The following is a 21,142-nucleotide window of genomic DNA, read 5'->3' on the forward strand; positions in this document are numbered from 1 at the left end:
TGCATTAAAATAAGTCTAGCTACTATTATTTCATACACATCTTCCTTTTACCTCAATAGAAGTACGTACCCACCTATAGATTTAAAACCAAACTCGAAACTGTTATTCAATCTGCAATAAAAAAGCAAAACAAGCAGACGTACTCACACACATAACATATAAAAATAAAAGAACATCAAGCGTAAATTAAAGTTGCAATGTAGATGCGCAAGAGTTTGTCGGCGGCGGCGAATGGAAGCCGAGACACTTTTACTATCATTCCGACGGAAGGGAACATGATGATATTATAACAGCCACATAATACGAGTATTATGATTATCATTCTATAATAAAAGAGTAACAACGCAATGTTTATGAAATTCCAGAGAGTATAACAGTTAGATAGTTCAAGGGGACGCCGTTTGTGACCTTCGTAGGTTTTTGAAATCTATGGGAAGGTCAATGTCCAATTGCTGGAAGTTTAAAGGTGTTTCCGACCGAACAAATAAAGTCAGTAGGTATTTAACAGCGTACATTTTCTTTAGAATCGTTATTTAGGAGCTTTTTCTTGCACTATTTGATGACTTTAACTATGACTATGGAAAGAGAAAGAGTGGAACTGACTGATGTGTAATGAACTGGCTGATTTAAGATAGAGTTAGCCAAAACCTACAGGTAAAAAAATATGAACATGGATATGACACAACGATCTATGGAACCAACATAAAGCCTAATCATCATACCTCTACACAGTACACACAATGTCACAAAATGTAATCAAAATTCTATTTATAAATAATTTTCAATTTTAAATGAAACTAATTAAAGTATAATGAACGTGAATGGTGATATCGAGCCTACCGCCATCCGCACTCGTCCGTAACGTCTGCAGCATTCGACTCGAAACAGAATTTCCTATGTCCACTCGGAAGGTCAATTGAGGAAATACCCAAGTTTCCTAACACAAAAATAATGGAAGTTTCACTATTCGACATCAACACCCATTACCTTCTATATATACAATACATATATAAATGAATCTCTATATCCCTTGCTCATGCCATCTCGCGTGAATGGGTGAACCGTTTCCAACTTATTATACAACGTGGTTTTAAAAAAATACCATCATTTGTACCAGGTTTAAGACACGGTCCCGAACAAAGTTAGACCTATTACAAAAGTGGGTACTTCTTTAAATCACGTTTTATAATTAGGTGGTTTAAGTTGAAAATTAGAGGGAAGGTAACTTAGACCCGGGAGAACAGAAAAGTTTTTGCCACCATCCAGCTACGGGACGCGGGTGAAACCGCGGCCAGAAGCTAGTGTTACTATATACACACGTTATATTTCTAGAAGCACCGACGCGCTTCAATTTGATCATTATGCTAAGATTAGATCGCTGTCTAGTCCAAGTAATAATTTACATGCATATTGTGTAATAATTTGTGTATGGAAAGGAAGTACCCTTTTGAGAGCATTTCCTTCACATTGTTTCAAAACGTTTAGTACCTCCATTATGTATGTTGCGAGATCTCGGTGTTTCAGAAGTAGATCACGGAAATTCTTGTCATTAACGTCTCTGCATTTACTCCTAAATGAAATCACGCTTAGGGAAGTGGTCCGGAGGCAATATTAACAAGTTATGTACCTACGCAGCAGTTGGTCTGTTGGTAACTTTGCCGGCTATCTCGAGGGGTCTCCGCAGTTTCGACGTCAGAAATGTCAAAACTAGGAACTGTAGAAATGATTTAAAATGTTTAGCAAACTATCTCCAAGTGCTGATATATTTCGTAACGGTGAATTAACTTACAGTTATCTACTTCTGTATCAGTCTATGCAGTAAGATGCGCAGAGTATTTTGAAGTGGTACGTGGGGTGAGTACCCGTGGAATTTCTAGTCCGTGTGTCTTCTTTGTACAAAAACAGCTAATTTGACAGTAAAGCTTATAACCTCATCAAAAAATCCTTCTCCTTTTAAAATTGGTAAACTTACATATCGGCAGTAAATGCAAGGAAACATAACTACAAAAGCACGGAACCATAAACGCCTCTATCATTCCAAATTAAACAAAATAAAAGAAAAAAAATAGACCAGAATTCCGATACCTGCATACGCAACTTACGTTCCAATTATATAACTTTGTAAACAGTATCTACTTCTATAGAAGATATCATAATAGAGGTACATTCTGTACCACACATACAGACAAAAAATAAAATTAAAACTGCAATTATCTAGGTTAGGAACGGCGAATGAACAGTCTTCTCACTAAAGTTATCTTAGATCGTAGTTACGAAACATGCGGTACTGTTTTTATTCAAGCATTTTTAATCACACTGATTTATAATGTAGAACGATCTAGATAAATGCATCTTATGAGGTATGTGCTCGTCTGCTGAAGATTAGACAACGGTCAATACTCGGTTCAATATTCAATATTATCTCACCGAGCGGAAAAATAAATAATGTTGAATTAATGCTACTAATACAATCATCTGCCTAGCTTTTTCCCAACTATGTTGGGGTCGGCTTCTAGTCTAGCCGGATGCAGCTGAGTACCAGTATTTTACAAAGCGACTGCCTGTCTGACCTCCTCAACCCAATACTCCTAGATAAGACTGGTTGTCAGACTTACTGGCTTCTGGTTACCCATAATGACTACCAAAGATGTTCAAATGCTACTAATACTATAAAGCTTTATAAAGTTTGAATTATGTAGTCTATGTATCATATCTAAGGTTCTGGTTCAAAGCATTCTGGCAAACCCAAAATTATAAACTGAACATAGTTAATAAGTGATTTAATCTTGTAACAAGGTATGATGGGGTAGGCATACTTATTGGACAAAAACCCCAAATTTAAAAGAAATAAAGATATAAAAAAAATCTAAGGTTATGCGTGAGTCATCCCACAGTTGCCTTGATAAGTTTACTGGGTGCAGGAATCGGTGTACTAAATCCAGAATAATAACAATATACCCATTACAAGTTAAGAAGTTAAGCCTCAATAGTTGCCAGATACTATTAAAATGTTTTCTGATGTCGAAATATTACAATTGAAAAAAAAAAGCCATTAAAACGACTGCCTATTTAAATCGGAAATTAATAGTCGCAAGGATATGACTTACAAGTAAATGTTAAGTTATACAATGTATGTTACGTTTAGAGCGGTGATTGAAACTATTAGTACGCATGCGCGGAACATTCACCCACGAAGTTAGGGTGCATCTACACGGTGCAAGTAGCTTGCGCATGTTGAGGCACATGAGCAGGTTACATGCATTTAAAAGACGTGCGGGTCCAACGACTCGCGCATGTACCAAAGCAAAATACCCACCCGCGTGCTCTTGTCGCTTGTCACTTGCGTATGTTAACTTGCTGGAGCTACATGCATCGTGTAGACGCACCCTTATGACAAGTAATGCAGAGCTGATGCATCGTCTTAAATTATGATGAACGAAAGTATATACTTAGAGCGTTTTAAGTTTATTATGATTGTCGCGTTAGCCAAAACTTGCCGGTAAATCAAGTTTATATCATGCATGTAAATATGTAGTATCTCGACTATTACCATGTGTGATCATCATCTTCGTCGTAAATATTTCATACGTATTCGTAATACGTGAACCGCTAATATTAACGCTATTTCCTAATTAATGTTATTTTTATTACTTTTGATAAAATACATGGCTTCATTCAAAACACTCATCTCATCAATCAATCAATCCATCCATTACCATTACTTGAACAACCGAATAGTCACAATACATGATTGTTCTTATCACAAAATACGTGCTCCTACTCAATATTATTCTATACTAGATCTATACTAATATTATAAAGAGGAAAACTTTGATGGTTTGTTTGGTTGTAATGGATAAACTCAAAAACTACTGGACCGATTTTAAACATGCTTTAAGTATAAATAATAAGTAAAAGCTAATAATTTTATCCCGGTGCGAGCAGTAGCTCCCACGGGACGCGAGTGAAACCGCGGGAAAACCGCGGGAAAAGTATTCTATATATTTGTTTGTTTGTGCTCCGAAACAACTACCGATTTGGAAAATTATTTCATTGTTTAGTTATTACGTGCGATGATAGTTCATACTTTGGTTACTTGAAGTACTTTCCACTAGACACGGGTAAAACCACGTGCAACAGCTAGTATGTTATATAGGACAAAGGCATAGAGAACAGCATTACCAGACTCCAAAAATAGGAGCAAAGAACAAACAACGAACAGAATTATGTAATTCAAACACTGGCTCCCACCCACACAGTAATATTCCTGAGTGGATCAATTCTATGTAGTCTGGGCTTAACGTTGAATAATCTTTTAAAACAAAAGAAGGTAACATTTACTGTCATCCCGAATTCCGATAGTGATTTAATCGCTATGGGGAAAACCGGGTTGAAAGATGTAAGGACATGATAGGGTATCGAGTTTACCTTGTAACTCGTACTGAGCTTTATTGATTTTGAACTCTATGTTGATCTAACGTAAAGTTTTGTATTTATATTTTATTTTTATTCTAGGAAAGTCTTCTTAAGTATGGTTATTTACGTGAAATAAGATTGCTACTAAGTGAAGGCAGGAGATTGCATCTGCTGCAAAGTTTTTGACTATTATCCATTTTCACATCTGTAATGTTACTTAACTTTTTGACAATATGACTGGTTTTATATTCGGATATCATCAAAGAATCTAGAATGAGTAAGATATGGCATGTCTCTATTAAAAATTGTAACCATTTGTACAAGGAATACCAAATAGACACCTTTTTAAATATTTAACTTTTAACTACTTTACTTTATGGATGTAAACCTTAAGTATAAAATACTCAAAGACACATTTTGGAATCAATGCCAATTAATGTCAAAAGGGGCATAAATGTGTTAGAGAATTTAAGACACCCTATAAATTGTGATGGCACGTAAAGGACCATAGCCGCTTAGATTTACTGTATACTAAACTAATCCTTGGTCAATAACTGACATTAGTCAATAAAATATATCAACATGAAAGGGTTGGAAGAAGTATGGGGTCATTGACACAAGATCCCACGGGGACAGGCTACAAGACCATAGCTATGGTCTTTACAACACATAAGAAGTTCGCAATGTCATAAAAATATTTCTGGACTCTGTAGTGCCTAGCTCAAAATCGAAAGTTAGCTAAACTTGTAGTAGAAAAACGATTGTCTTATGTCAAAAGAACTCATTGGAATTAGTCAATAAAAATACAGTTCATAACCACGCTTGATTATTCAATTATGATGAATAAGGCCTCTTAAAACTGAATATTGCTTCCATATATTTTGTTTATGATTCTCGAACGAGTCCAGGTGGGTGGTATATTGTGTCCAGGACTGTTCCGACCCCCGTACAGCTTTGAAATTCCCAAGACAGTTTACATAATATCATCGAACCTCTCTCTCTTTTAACTATTATAATTAATTAATCCTATTTTCCTCTAAGTTGACGGTAGTCATTTGTTGAATGGCAATGACGTTTTTATTGCTTCATAAGGAATGTATTTTCTAACGGTACAGACAGGTTTGTTACCCCTCGGGAACATCTTCTTGATTTTAGATACAGTCTCTTTCAATATTTTAGTAGTTGTCTTTTTGGTTTGTTGATATGTCACATTTATTTAGGGTTTATGATATTGGGATAAATTGGTGCAATGTATCATTACAATTTGTCGTTTACGTTTGTCGTTGTATGGTGCTGGTGATGAGAAGGTGTAAGACGCATAGATGGATTGCGTGGGTGTTAGGATAACGGCAACGAGGAAAGAGGAATGGGAGCAGAAAACGTATTGCACCAAAACGAAATAAATAACTTAGGAACAGGGCAGGACGAAGAAGAATGCACGGTATCATTATAAAAGTAAATATAAATATTAATTATGCTGATTCTCTATGATGCAATTGCGTAAAATTGAGAAGTGAGCAGTTTTGTACAGCACCATCTAGAGCAAAAACGTGCTAACAAATACTCATGAAATAAGCTTGCAATGTACCGAGTTACTGTCTGAGTACTTTGAAGGCTAGCAGTGAAAGCAAGAGGGTTCAGTTCAAACTCACGCGCAACTACAGAGCCATTTGGCAACGTTCACTTTGCAAAGATTCTATACTTGCCGCATAGATGGCGACTTTGTTACTTAAATATAAGTATGTTTCAAGTCGTTGAATGAATATGCAGTCTTGTGCATTTGTGGATATGTTAGCTTTAGGTACCGTGAACGGAATTATTACCCAAGTGATTAATATGCCCCTAATTGATCAAAAGCATCCAACCTAGGTGCACATTCAGACACATTTTTGCCACAGATCCACATAGCCAACATCAGAGGATGAGGTTGATTACTCATAACGAAATAATCCGAAGTAATGTGTGTAGGCGCAAAGCTTTGACTTGAAGTTGTCAACACCGTGCTCCGGGGCTCGTTCGGACGAGGCGGCGCGCCGGAACGGCCGAGGAAACGACCGACAAGCCGATTTACCGTAACACAAAAAATGTTAAGATAAGCCGACTTTCTAATAAACCCTACTAGACAACCGAACCTTCTTCCTTGTACATAATAAATCTTAAGGGGTCCTCTTCTCAAATGAAGCGGTTCTCAATCTTTGATAATTGTGTTCAGATAAAGTATTATAAATCGGCTCCTCGATTTCGTTATAATAAATAGGGATTGTGGCGTGGAATCTATCAAGACATTTATAACTGTACAGGAATAAGAAGAGGTGATCATTTATAAGCTGATGTTTATAAATATTCCGATAGGGGTTTATTCGATTTTTATTATTGTCGTTTAAAATAATTTCTTTGAAGATAAGTAAGAGATACATACGGATTATTTCCTTACGTACTGGATAAATAGGTTCAAAGTAACTTTTTTTATATCGAAAATATGTTTAAAATTGCTATTTTTGACAACAAATGAAAACAAAACAGTACAGCACTTACGACAAAAGTTTAAGACTCGCTGGCCGATATTTTAATGTGGCCTAATAATCAGAAGAAAAAAACTAGCAGGAGTATGCCGGTGGGCTTTAGCATGGTCTCAGATTGATGCCTCTCGGGTTTCGTAGGCAACGTATCGAGACTTTTTTACCTTTTTATCTTTGAATATTGCCTCTCATAATAAGGGCTCTGGACCGTTAAAAGTCGGGGAATGCGCGACCCAGTGAATGAACTCAGATATCCACGTGTTTCGATTATGAATATGGTTTTTTTAACGATTATTTGTTTCTGATACGGACGGTATGCGTCGGCTTTTGCCGTTATTTTGCCCTTTTCTGTGTATAAACTTAGAAATAAAAACGCACACACACTCTATGTGCCACTGTGATTATAAAAATCGTATTATGAGTCAACAGATTATTTTTGCTCATGAATAAACCAGTGCTCAAATTAAATCTTGCATTTTGCTCGAACAATACTTAGTTTTACTTCTAAGTAACAGAGTAGTTACAAGCAGAAATTATCGCATAGTCATCATTCTGTAACACTTTATATAAATGTGTATCTGCTTCCTACGTATAAAAGTAATAGCCGGGAAGTGTGCAGATGTTGCCATATGGTACTCCCCGCAGATACGAATCATCTTGTCCATTTGCAACACTAGGAAGCCATTAACATGTCGAGATATTGCATATTTTTAACAAATTTAAAAATGATTAATATTATGTATTAAAACTATTGTAACCAATGCACACAGATTAAAGAGCTTTGACTTTGACTTCCATGTACTACTCGCATAATACGACAGATGATGATGGTGATGACGAACGGCGCTAGAGTCGACTCCAAGAACAGTTAGTATTCCTAATTACCAAAGTACAAAACACATTAAGTGTATTTTACAACGTGGCAATGCAACTAGTCACGCTCACGTTCGACAGTGATGATACTTCGACGCCTAATTAATGTTCTTTTATATACGTTTTTATTTGTATTTTCATGTATAGCATTTAATTGTATTTCCAATAAGTAATTTAGCGTATAATATCAGTAATAAAGCATATTTAAAGCAAGCACCTTGTGCAGTATTGGTGCATCGAGCGTTCGGATAGTTGCGTGCGCGCTGGTCGTATTTCCTGTATTTATACGCGCGCAGGTGAAACTCATGAAAATGCGCCGCCAATCAGGGAAATGCGATCGCGAAAGTGATTTATTAAGTTAACCAAAAATTACTTTGTTAACTCTAGATTGATGGAGGCTTTTTGTTAGTGTTTATGTACGCGGTTGTTGACAGTAGATACAGATACTTTGTATATGCTGAGAAAATGTGTGGTCCTTACACTGTTACGATACTTAAGTGATGATATGTACACTTATACTTACCGTTTTCATACAATTTCTTCCTACAGACAGACCAAAGGAAGAATATTCATGATCAAAATTCTTACCTCACATACTATTTTTATTTTCTTTTATTACGTCAACAATTGATATCAAATCTGATATTATTACAACCTACCTCAATAACAACTATAGCAAACTAATGGGGTACTAAATGCAACGTGGCATCTCTGAAGCGTAACACCAACTTAACTGCTCCAGATAACAATTTGATACTTGCATGGGTAATAAAAACGCTCAAAAATTGGTCACAATTACTCAGGTTACTGCCTCGTAACATTTTAATAGCGAGTTCCTATTAAGTGTGGGAAGAAACGGGTGAAATTGTATAAGAAGACAGCTCGTAATATACTCACGAGGCGAGTGGAGTGCGATGGATATCGGTCTTAGGTGACCATTAATAAAGGGCGTTGAAAGCTAAAGTGAGACGGTCGCGGCCGGCATTTTATTGTCTAAACCAAAGAAGTTGTGACGTCATACCAGACATGTGTACTTAGTCAGTTTTTGACTTAAAAACAGGCAAATATTTGACTTTTTTGTTTTTAATAGCGTTCGGATTTCCATCCGCAAAACAATAAAGTTTAATTGATACTAATAGGCGATTAAATAAATCGCCGTCCATAACCTATTATTACAATAAGGATATCGTAACTTTTCGACCAGAAAAGATATTCTATTTAATTAAATACGTCATAAATATTAATTAGAAGGGAAGTTTAAATAAATAATTTGTTGTTCTTGAGGAAGCTAGAGACTAAATGGTGGATTGTGTTGGTGTATTACCTGATGTAGTTTTGATGGACAGTGAGCATCACTCAGTAGAAAGTGGGAAGCCGCGGTTTACACAACGGCTGAATAAAAACTTATTTCTGCCGGCAGTTTTATACGCGACTGAATGTTGTTTATGTGGGTATGTGGGTTACGGGAGTCGGCAGTCTACATATTTTAAACATGTGTATTTATCATACTAAAGGAACGATGGTTATACTCTATTATATAAACCATACTATTGCAGATCATGCACCCACGGAATGAATTTCTAAGACTTTATTTGTGATGCTTTTCTTGTTTACACCTAGTCCATTAGAAATCCAACTATTAGCTTTATATCGAATAAAAGATGGTGTTTCTTTTTCGTTTTATTAACCCTTTCTGTGATCCAACAGGTCAACAAAAGGTCTAAAAGCTAAACTTTAAAAAGCTCATCCATATCAAATTACAAGTCACAAACAAAAAAAAAATAAAACACAAAAGCATTAAAACCGAAGTTCGAACTCGAAACAATTATATAAAGGCGTCTGTATCACAAACAAAAGCCCTTGGGAGTCGTAACACATAAATTACATGTTATCAAACGTCTTCGTAATACCTGCTAAGAGTTATACAATCCGTCGCATGTGTCAGGCACGGCAAACTAAACGCTTTGTTCAGCAGCCGATTACAACTGACCAGCTATTGCACGCGGTTTCACCCATTTTCTGGGGGAACGTCTTCTCGTACCCGGATGAAACATAGCCCATGTTCAGCGCAGATAATGTAGCTTCCTAACACTGAAAGAGTTTTCCACTTTTCGCAGACTAATCATGTGAAACGAACAAACAATCAAATCTTCCCTCTTTATACAATAGTATAGAAGTATAGATAATGCTCTGCCGGACGTGAAAGCGTTGAGGATGCTATTCGTTGAGCAAAGCGCAGTGCTGTGGCCCATGGCTCACTCCCGGCCGGTTTGTCTACTTGTCTACAGATACGACAAAATACGAGCCGAGAATGTAAACGACCGCGGAAACAGTTTAAATGCGAGAAAGTACTAGTTTAGGCTCGAGTATCTTTATATATCTGTTCTGATAAGTCGAAGAGATAATCGTACATCGATATCGTTTTAAAACTTTTACTCTGGTGAAACATGGTTCCTAACGGTTTAGCTGGCATTGGATTGATAGTTTTGATCGTAGCTTTCTTATTTGAAACTTGACTAAACAAATGGTATCCACTTCAAAAATAATCTCTTACCATCTACCATGACACGCTTAGCTTTATATTGAATGTATTTATTAATAAAATTTACAAAATATCGTTAGAATAATCACAGTGTACGCCTTACCAATGTGCAAGTGCAGTAACGTAATGCAGTGGAGCGAGCGAGCAAGTGCAAGGCTCCCCACGGTCACGGAGAGCTGCCGTACTTAATACCACAGCCACGTAATACGTACTTACAATTATCTTCGTATTTAACGTAAACAAGGAATTTATTCGTTTGCTCGTTTTTCTAAAGGAAACACAAGTGTTCTATATTGTGTAATGTAAGCTTACAAGTGTTAGTATTTAAAGGCTTGCCGTAGAGTCTGATTGGTTACGTAGCAGTCATGTTTAAATGCATTCTTAGTAATCAGGCTTAAATGTTTTTCAAAGCAACATTAAAAATATAAACGTCTGAAAGTATAAACTCCTCCTTTTTTGGGAAGTCGGTTAAAATAAATCTGAGGTATGTCTTGACGACAGCAAAGACTATCCACTACTGTTATGGCCTGATGGATTTTGTGTCCTCTTGTAACCCGAACTTGACTGGTTAAAAACTTGTACCAGCTTTTAATTTTTTTAGACAACTTAGTACAACGCATGATTGAAGTTTTGGTGTTGTCCAATCCATAGGCACCCATTTCTATATCACCATTGTGCCTGTTGTTGCCATGTAGGTTCATTTCCTTTGATCCTTTCAAGTAAAATAAAATCTAAATATAAATTGAGATAATAATGTTTTAACTAGCCACTTCCTCTAACCTCTCCCGTTAACTGAACCGAGAACAAAAGAGTTCAATGAATACAGTGCTCAGTTAACCGAGGGGTTACTTAACTTAACTACCGTATCCAAATCTTAAATGGACTTGTTACGGAACAAATCGGTGCTAATAAATTATTTTTATCGACTCCAATCTTTTCTTTCGTACAAATAGTGCGCATAATTTTAATATCGGAATTAGAATTAAAATTACTTGACGAAAAAAATATTATATAATGTGTTCTTAACCCATATCTTCCTATTATGGTGATCGATTAATTGATAGGTCGACTTTTTATTTATTAGGGTTCCGTACCTCGAAAGGAAAAAACGGAACCCTTATAGGATCACTTTGTTGTCCGTCTGTCTGTCTGTCTGTCTGTCTGTCTGTCTGTCTGTCTGTCAAGACCCTTTATCTTAAGAACGCGTGGACGTATCAAGCTGAAATTCACATGAAATACTCGGGTCTATTGTCCCTTTAGGCTGTGAAAATATCAAGCTTCTAAGCCAAGCCAATCAAAAGATACAACCGATTATGTCGATATTTTCAACAAATTCTCGACACTCGCAAAGGAATCAAAACCTACAGGGTACTTCCCGTAAACTCAGAATCTTGAAATTTGGCATGAAGCATTGTTATATAATGCAAATATAGGAAAAATTGCGAAAATCTCATTTTTTTTGTTATATAATATAAAAAAAATATTTTTATAAAATGAAACTTACTACCTTATTTCTCACGAACGAATAAAGGTACCAAATTGAAATTTATACCAAATACCTAGGTCTATTGTCCCTTTAAGCAATGAAAAAATCAAACTTCTAAGTTAACGCGATCAAAAGATACAGCAGTTTTACCGACACCTTAGACGAATTTCCGTCACACGCTAGGGAATCAAAACCTACAAGGTACTTCCCGTGAACTCAGAATCTTAAAATTCGGCACGAAGCAACGTTATATAGTACAGATAAAGGAAAAATTGCGAAAATGATAAATTTGAAGTTACATAAAATATTAAAATATTATTTTTGCTTACATGACATAAAATATTTTTTTAATAATTATAAACTTACTACCTACCCTTTTTCACATGAACGCGTAGAGATATTAACGTTTTGAATAAAAAGTGAAATTCATATCAAACACTTCTTAAATATAATGGCCTCTAAACTGTGAAAAATTTTAAATCATTCAATGGTCATTGGGCACCTTAGTATGAAAACCATACCCACGGCGGATACGAACGAAATATAGCACAGTATAATGATAAAGGCTCTGATTTACTATGGCATTAGTCGCATCAATGTGAACCATGGGAATCTAGAGAAAATCAGGTGTAAACATTAAATATTTTCCTCATTTCAATGGGGAATTTAAACGACCAAGTTTGACGGAATTGAGAAATCATTTCTTTGTAGTGAAAGAGTATACTCGCCGTTTATTTCCATTGTCATCAGGTCAGGATCTGATGATGGAAATCCTGAGAAATCGAGGGCAACTATCAGAAATTGTAGGCATGCATAGGATTAAAACTTGATTCTCAGATGTATGTCTGGTGATACTGTCAAACAGTGAAGGTTTAGAGCTTACCTGATGATGGAGACGTGAGAAAGTCGAGAGAACTCCTCAACAGTATGTTTTAGTTACGTCGTGTTTGGGCTTATATTAGTCGTATTGACGAGAACTTTTCACAAAAGTTATAAAAATAAAAACTTTTTACAAAAAAAAAAGAACAACTTCTAAAACAACAAGAAAACTGTTTATATGCATCGGTCTAGATCTCGGTGGTCAAATAAATATAGATGCATCCTCTAGACACCGACTTCTAGACCGATGCACCTAACATCTTTTTAATTTCTTTCTTGCTTTTGTTTTCTTGTTGCTTTTTTATATGTTTGAAGTTGGATTTGTTTGTAAAATGCTACAAAATAAAATAATGCCGACTTTATAAAACAAAGAAAGGGACAGAATTACACTTTTGTCAAGGCTCTAGAAACCAGGCGGAAAAAAACCTGAAACTGGGGCTCTTTAGGTGATTAATCCCTCAAAAATAAAAGATCCCATTCCTGCAATGGCTGCTTTAACCCAAGTTAGTAGTGAATTCTCATCACCTAAAATAAAATAAGCTCCAACACAAGGTTACGTTATAAATTGTAAAGGAGTTCCCATAACTATATCTGATCTTAGCTGTCGATCCCACAATGGCAGTCAAACCTATCTTTGTGGAAAGTCTTCGCCAATACGAATAAAATAAGCCCAAACACGTGGTAGTTGCAACATACCGTTCGGGAGTTCCCTTGACTCTCTGTAGTCTCCATAATCAAATCAGCTCCAAACCTTCAGTTTACCAGTACCCTCAAAAATACACTCACATGTCTGGTTATGACTCGATGCGTGCCTACAATATTCAAGAGTTGCCCTCGATTTCTCTGGGTTTCCAGATCCTCATCAGATCCTGGTCATCCGGATTGGCACCTTCCTTCTTTATGAAATGTCTTTACCAATAAAAACTAGCATTGCAACCTGTACAATCCTCTGAAACTGCTTGTCTTTTATATTTTTCAAACGATCCTGGACATTCGTCTCCATGGAATTTTAATAAAATATTTATATTCAAAGAAACGTCATACCATTCTCAACGATTTAAAACGACTTTGATTCATGTCCGCCACTTTTTACAAAGCGGGTCAGATATGCCCCATGACCTTTAAGACATAATTAGTTATTTTCAATCAGATTTCTGAATGATGACTATAAAATGTTGTATATAAATAACTTCAATAAAATAACTTTTACAAGGTACTGGCCTACTATTTTAGTTATATTATAAAATTGGGTCGTCCGTGCGCTACCAAGTACAGACCCGTTGTCAGTTTCTCCGTACAATTTTAATTCGCTAAAGTTGTTTAAAGTAACTTATTTGTTGTAAAGTATTTACATTTACGAAGAACAATATGTGAGTGACATTCTGTGAAAAAGTTAAAGCGATACATGTAGTGGAACTATCTCAAAACATCATTTTATTTAAATAACGAACTTGTTTTGAACTAAAAAAGTGAGCGTCGAAGTGAACTTTGGACTGTGTCATAACGGTACCAACCAACTCCGCAACCACATCGGCAAGTCGACCCAACAAATTGCTAGGACAGAAACAGAAATTTCGCCACTGTCAATAACGCATGCTTGGCGCAGTGGCTACGACGCCTGCCTCGGATACTGCGGACTGAGTTCAATTCCGGCCAGACACCAGAGATTTTTTGTCTATCCAAAACACTTTATTTTTGATTTCTTTGTCAAATATTGGAAACCCCGATTTCTAAACAAAAACATTCCGCAATAAAATTTGTTACCTTATTTTATTCGAATAATTTTTGCTGATACTCTGTTTGGTCACGACTGTTTACAATGCCGTTAAAAAGAACTCCTCCTACCTCGCCAGCGGTTTCGGAGTCTACAAACAAACATAGTAATCAAACGCAGCCATGCCTCAGCTTCTCAAGTAAATCAAATGACTCAACAATGGCGAACGTTAACACACATAAGAGGAAAAAGGGGAATGATGGCGAAATTGAATTTGAAGAAAGGCACCCTGTTCATCACCTGTTACAGCGCTCGGAAATCATAGAGATCATTAGAACCGAAATAAGTTCCGCAATCAAGAATGCCCTATCTAATGAATTCGCTTTCATGAAAGAGGAAATCCTTAGTTTCGAACAATCTATTAAGTTTATGAACGCCGAATTTGAAGACATGACGGCTAAATTTAAAGAGTGCAACGAGGAAGTAAAATCTCTGCGAAGTGAAAACAGCTGCCTACTAAAAAGGATAACAGACATGGAAGCTAGAATTGGACAATTGGAACAAGATGCCAGACAAAACAATATAGAAATCCATTGTTTACCTGAACATAAACGAGAAAACTTGGTAAATACTGTAATGCAACTTAGCAACGTTGTGTCCTATCCTCTTACTGAAAATGAAATACTATCATGCTCTAGAGTACAAAAGCTAAACGCATCCACTAGCCAACCAAGAGCAGTTATTTGCAAACTACCAAGCAAAATTAAGCGCGACAATCTGCTTGGGGCAATCTCATTATATAACAGATCAAACCCCAATAACAAATTGAACACGAAGCTCCTGGGCTACGGAGACAAATTATCCCCCGTATATGTAAGTGAACACCTCACCAAGGCTAATAAGTCATTGCATGCAGCCACCAGGATAGCAGCCAAGGAGAAAAAGTATAAATTCGTGTGGGTCAGAAACGGAAGAGTTTTCGTCAGGAAGGAGGAAGGTTCTACAGTACGTACTATAACCAGTTTAGAATGTCTGAAAAAACTAGACTAGTCATTTTGTTTCAATTATATTCTGCCACTGCCTGTGTAGTACTAGTAATTATATAAATTCAGTGAATTAATATTCTATTACCAAAATTCAAGAAGTATCCGTGGAAAGTTAGATACAATCTATTTGAATGTGCTAACAATGAATGTTCATATAATTGTTCTTACTGAAACATGGCTGAATGAAAGTGTGTTAGACTCAGAAATCTTAGATAACCGTTACCAAATTTTTAGGAGAGATAGGCAGTCGGGAACTTTTTCTGGGGGTAGGGAAGGAGGTGGCGTGCTAATAGCAGTTATTAAATCTATAAATGCGTATAGAAATAAATCTTTTGAGTCTTGTTGCGAGGACCTATGGGTAACATTAGACTTACCAACTAACTCTACTCTTAAAACATCTAAAAGAATCCACTTATGTGCGACTTACTTGGCTCCACCAGTAAATATTAATTTAATAACCTACTTCACGAATAAAGTTAGTAGTGCTATTAACGATGATTCTGTCATTATTATAGGTGACTTCAACTTAGGTAACATTAAATGGACCAAATCTTCTGCTCATCAACATGCGGAACCTAATGTTGACACAAATAATATCGGTAAAGTTTTTTTAGAATTCTTATCTTCTAATGACCTATACCAGTATAACGCTATAGAAAACAAACAGAATAGAATTTTAGACCTAGTCATATCCAATTTGATTTATCCGATTAAGGTCACGCGGTCCTGTGACGTCATATCTAAAGTAGATGATTTTCACCCGCCATTGCAGATTGCCATTCATCTCAACCTTCCCAAACCGCTTACGAATAAAAAGACTATGATTTACAAATTCAAAAACGCGGACTATCACAAAATCAGAAAACGTCTAGAAGAAATAAATTGGAATATTGTTTTAAAATCAGATACTATTGATACGGCTGTTGATAATTTTTATTTAGTATTACGAGAGATTATTGCTGAATCCGTTCCTCGACGGAGTGCAATTAAAAATTTGTATCCAATTTGGTACAACAGTAACCTAATTAAAATGTTGAAAGAAAAAGAAAAATGTCGACAAAGGAGGAAAAAATACAAAAACAAACGAGATGAATATGAATACTTACTTCTTAAGGATCGATCATCCCGTAAAATAAAAGAATTATATCAAAAGTATTTACAAAATGTTCAAAATAATATAATTAAGAATCCCAAATATTTCTGGTCTTATATAAAAAACAAACGCGACGCTAAGAGCATTATTCCGAGACACATGAGGCTCAATAATAGTACTGCAACCGATGGCTTGAGCATTGCTGATTTATTCGCGGGGAACTTTGCTTCAGTTTATAGCCCTATCTCTAATATTGTACCGAACCCTACATACATCCATAACACCTGCAATAGCAACAACTTACATCATGTAACGCTATCTAAAACAAGCATACAGAGAAAACTTAAAAACTTGGATATAGCTAAGGGCTCGGGCTCTGATGGGATACCTCCGTTATTTATCAGGGAGTGTGCTGAACTTTTGTCAGAACCATTGTGTATGATTTTCAATCGGTCGTTGTCTGAAGGGATTTTTCCGAGGATCTGGAAGGAAGCCATCGTGATTCCAATTCTAAAATCAGGTGATAAAACTGATATTTGCAACTACAGGCCTATCAGTATATTGCCTACGTTAGCAAAGGTTTTTGAATCTCTTTTGTGTCCTATTTTGAACTGGCATATTAAAAGCTCAATAACGGAGCATCAGCATGGTTTCTTTAGAAACAGATCTACAGCGACAAACTTGGTTACCTTTGTCGAGAGAACTTTAGCCTATATGAGCAATGGTAAAGAAGTCGACGCTGTCTATAGTGATTTCAGCAAAGCTTTTGACAAGGTTGACCACGGTGTGTTGCTGCAAAAGCTCGAAACCACTTTCGGTGTTCACGGCCCACTTCTAAAATGGTTTGAGTCATACCTGGTTGGCCGAACCGCAAGAGTTGTAGTTAATGGACACTCATCCCGCAGCTTTGCACCTACATCTGGAGTACCACAGGGGTCTCATCTGGGCCCAGTACTATTCAACATGTTCATAGACGACATTAAACACTCTATACGTAACTCTCATTTTGAAATGTACGCCGACGATTTAAAGCTGTATAGGGTTGTTATGACCAAACATGATGAGTCACTCTTACAAGAGGATATTGATAGGCTCTGTGTGTGGTGTGAGAAGAACAGTATGATGATGAATGTTGCCAAGTGTTATCACGTAAAATTTTCACGTAAAAAACACAAATTTGATTCATCATACAAAATGAATAATCAAGTTTTAAGTAAAGTATCTGAAGTCAAAGATCTGGGTATAACCATTGATTCTGAAATGAAATTCAACACTCACACAGATCTTACGATTAACAAGAGCAACAGAATGCTAGCTTTTCTTAACCGTAGTACAAAACAATTTAGAAATTTGGCAGCACTCAAAACTTTGTTTTTCGCATTAGTTCGTAGTCATATAGAATATTGCTCCATCGTATGGTACCCAGTACATAAAATACACATTGAACGCATCGAAAGAATCCAAATAAAATTTATAAAAAGACTCTCTTATATAGCAGGTATAAAGAAAGCAATCAAAGACTACGAAGACAGACTAAAGCATTTCAAAATGAACTCTTTACACTGGCGTAGAAAGTTTGCGGGTCTTATGTTCTTGTTTAAAATATTAAATCAAAGAGTGGACTGCCCAACACTTCTGGCATCCATTAACATTAACATACCCCGAACGTCGGCTAGGCTGCATAACTATAAGCCCTTCGCTCCTAGTGGCCGTAAAACAAAGTATGGTAGTAACGCTCCTCTTACCTATATTCTCAGACATTGTAACGAAATTTTTCATGACTGTAACTTCGACATATTTTCAAACAGCCTCAATAGCTTTAAGAAATCTGTACGTACCCACATGTAGTTTTAATTTTAAGTTTATTTAATTTTAAGTTTATTTAATTTTAAGTCAATTATTTTTATTTTTTCATTCAATTTTATTCTGATAACATATAGATACATGAAATCAATATTATTTAATTTAATTTAATCAATTTAATTTAATGCATGATGTTATAATTCTAATTTACCAATTCATTATAATTTAAGCAACTAAGCATATTATTATTATTGTATTGTGAGAATCTTTTGTAATGTTGTGCTTACCTTTAATTTAGATACATGCAATGCTATCTTATATGTGAATGATGGATTACCATGAATGTCTGTGTGTGTATTTAGTTGGTTTGCCTTAAATAAATAAATAAATAAATAAATAAATAAATAAATAAAAAATATTAACTATTTTGACTCTCACGAAATTACCATAACTATGTTTAAATTAACCAAAAACCATAACGATTGTTCTAAACTGAACGGTTGGCGCGAAACTCACTTTTTATCTATACAGCATTTGTACGGAACCCTCGGTGCGCGAGTCCGACTCGCACTTGGCCGGTTTATTTTTATTTAAAAGTAATGTTCTTTATTTACATAGATATTTACAACACAAAAAAAACTATCCTAGTAAAACAATAAAAAAAATACAATAAAAAAATTTAATAAATACAAAAATAATACTAAATAAAAAAAAAATATTTGTATAAAGGTTTTTCTTTTATTTGTATTAAGACAAAGGGGGCATTGTAAGTCTTTGTTACACTTTACGTTCCTCTGATTGTCATATAATTTGGAAAAGAAAACAAGTTCAAACTCCTAGCTATGAACTTAGCGTTGTAGGTAGAGTAATTAACCAAATGAGGTGCTCTGATCATCGATCAGGCTTTCGTAGCATCGTTCATCAATCGTTCCTGTGAGGCTCAAAATTTATCACCGGTAAATAAGTGTACCTATATTGATATAAGTGTTGCGTATTGTATGTATGTACATCTACTATTTAAAAGAGGTAGAATTTGATTGTAAACTTAAGAATAAGAATAAGAATAATTTGGGATTGGGTACCGGTTCTAAAGGACCAAGTGACGCTTTTACAAAACTACATTATCCTAGAGTAAAGGTTGGGATAAGTTATTGCTTTGCTTATAAAGAACTCAGGAGCCGCCGCAGGCAGAAGCTAGCTAGCACTATTAATTAATCAAAATGTTAGTGTACCTAAGCGTAGAAATTTCCTCGAAAAACAAACGATTTGTTATTGTTACGCTAGGAGTATTAAAATGCGGATGCAGATGCGAATCGCGTGCAAACTGCACATGCAATCCGTTCCGAAGTCTCTTTATATTAGATCATGTTCTTAATTCCTAATGCATTCTGAATTAATTCATTGCCTATACGCGAGTGGTGAATGAAAAACTTGCTGTTTATGAATAGTGGTGCTAACGTGTTGAGTGGTGTGCCTTTATTGACGGCCATTGCCTTCGTGGGTAATGCCCCGGTAAATACTTAGTAATATTCGTATAGATTGATTGGGTAAGATCGTGATGTCCCTACTAATATTATAACACGAAAGCTACTCGAGCTTTGTCGAGCTTTTACACCAAAAACTGATTTAAATGTTTAGTAAGTATACATATTGGCAAAGCTTGACAAAGGACATGGGCTACTGGGCTATGGCTTTTACCTAGTTAAGGGAAGTGCGGCGAACTAGCCGTTATAAATGAGGTAAAAAAGGTAATATACTGACATTTGTAATTGTAGTGCCTACGGTGACCAAACATAAACTATTAAATGCTTTTTAAGGTTCCGTACCCAAAGGGTAAAGCGGGACCCTATTGTTTTCGCTCCTCTGTCCGTCCGTCCGTCTGTCTGTAACCAGGCTGTATCGAAATTTTGATGAAACACTGAAAACTAGAAAAAAATAAATATTTCGGTGGGCTCCCATACAACAAACGTGATTTTTTTGCTCATTTTTGCCCGATATCCATAAATATGTATAGAATACTAGCTTCTGCCAGCGGTCTTACCCGCATCCCGTGGGAACTACTTCCCGTAGAGGGATAAAAAGCTTATAGCCTTCCTCGATAAATGGGCTATCTAACACTGAAAGAAATTTTCAAATCGGACCAGTAGTTCCAGAGATTAGCGCGTTCAAACAAACAAACAAACAAACTCTTCAGCTTTATAATATTAGTATAGATTAGTTTGGATGGTACGGAACCCTACGTACGCGAGTCCGTCTCGCACTTGGCCGGCTTTTGCCACCCGTTACTTACCTTAACAATGTGGTTATCTCGACAGGTACCAATGACTAAACTTGTCGTAGAATATACTTTATCTGAACTAACGGTCAGCGGACCACTAAGTGTTGAAATGGAATACCGTTGTTATGCATATGGAACTCAAAATATAGGTAATAAATAAACATAAAACATATTACAGTATAAACCGTAATTATGTTGTAAAAGACTGTTTCCTGGAAACATAATACATAGTAATATTTTACTTGAAGAATGCAAACTGACTTTTAAAATAATGAACTGTTGTGTGTGTAGTTCAATATTATAAATTCCACGTTGAAAAATATGCGGATATAAAAGTAATAAAATATTCACGGAAGATAATGCAATATCTAATATTCTACGAAGCAGATGCAGCTTAGTGCTCTTCACATGAAATTGCTTTCTGATATAAAGCGCTTACTCAGCGCTTAGTGCTTGCAACGTAAAGGATTTCTTAGAATCCTAACAAGCATGT

The 21,142-nt window shown here is 35.9% G+C and overlaps 1 protein-coding gene across 1 annotated transcript; it reads left to right on the top strand.

Moving 5' to 3' along the window:
• Positions 1–14,648: 14,648 nt before the first annotated feature.
• Positions 14,649–15,479, top strand: LOC124645291. Its single transcript, XM_047185092.1, has one exon. The coding sequence runs from the start codon at positions 14,649–14,651 to the stop codon at positions 15,477–15,479; it is 831 nt and encodes a 276-aa protein (XP_047041048.1).
• Positions 15,480–21,142: the final 5,663 nt, after the last annotated feature.

Source organism: Helicoverpa zea, chromosome 31, assembly GCF_022581195.2.
Source record: "Helicoverpa zea isolate HzStark_Cry1AcR chromosome 31, ilHelZeax1.1, whole genome shotgun sequence".
NCBI classification, from domain to species: Eukaryota; Metazoa; Arthropoda; class Insecta; order Lepidoptera; family Noctuidae; genus Helicoverpa; species Helicoverpa zea.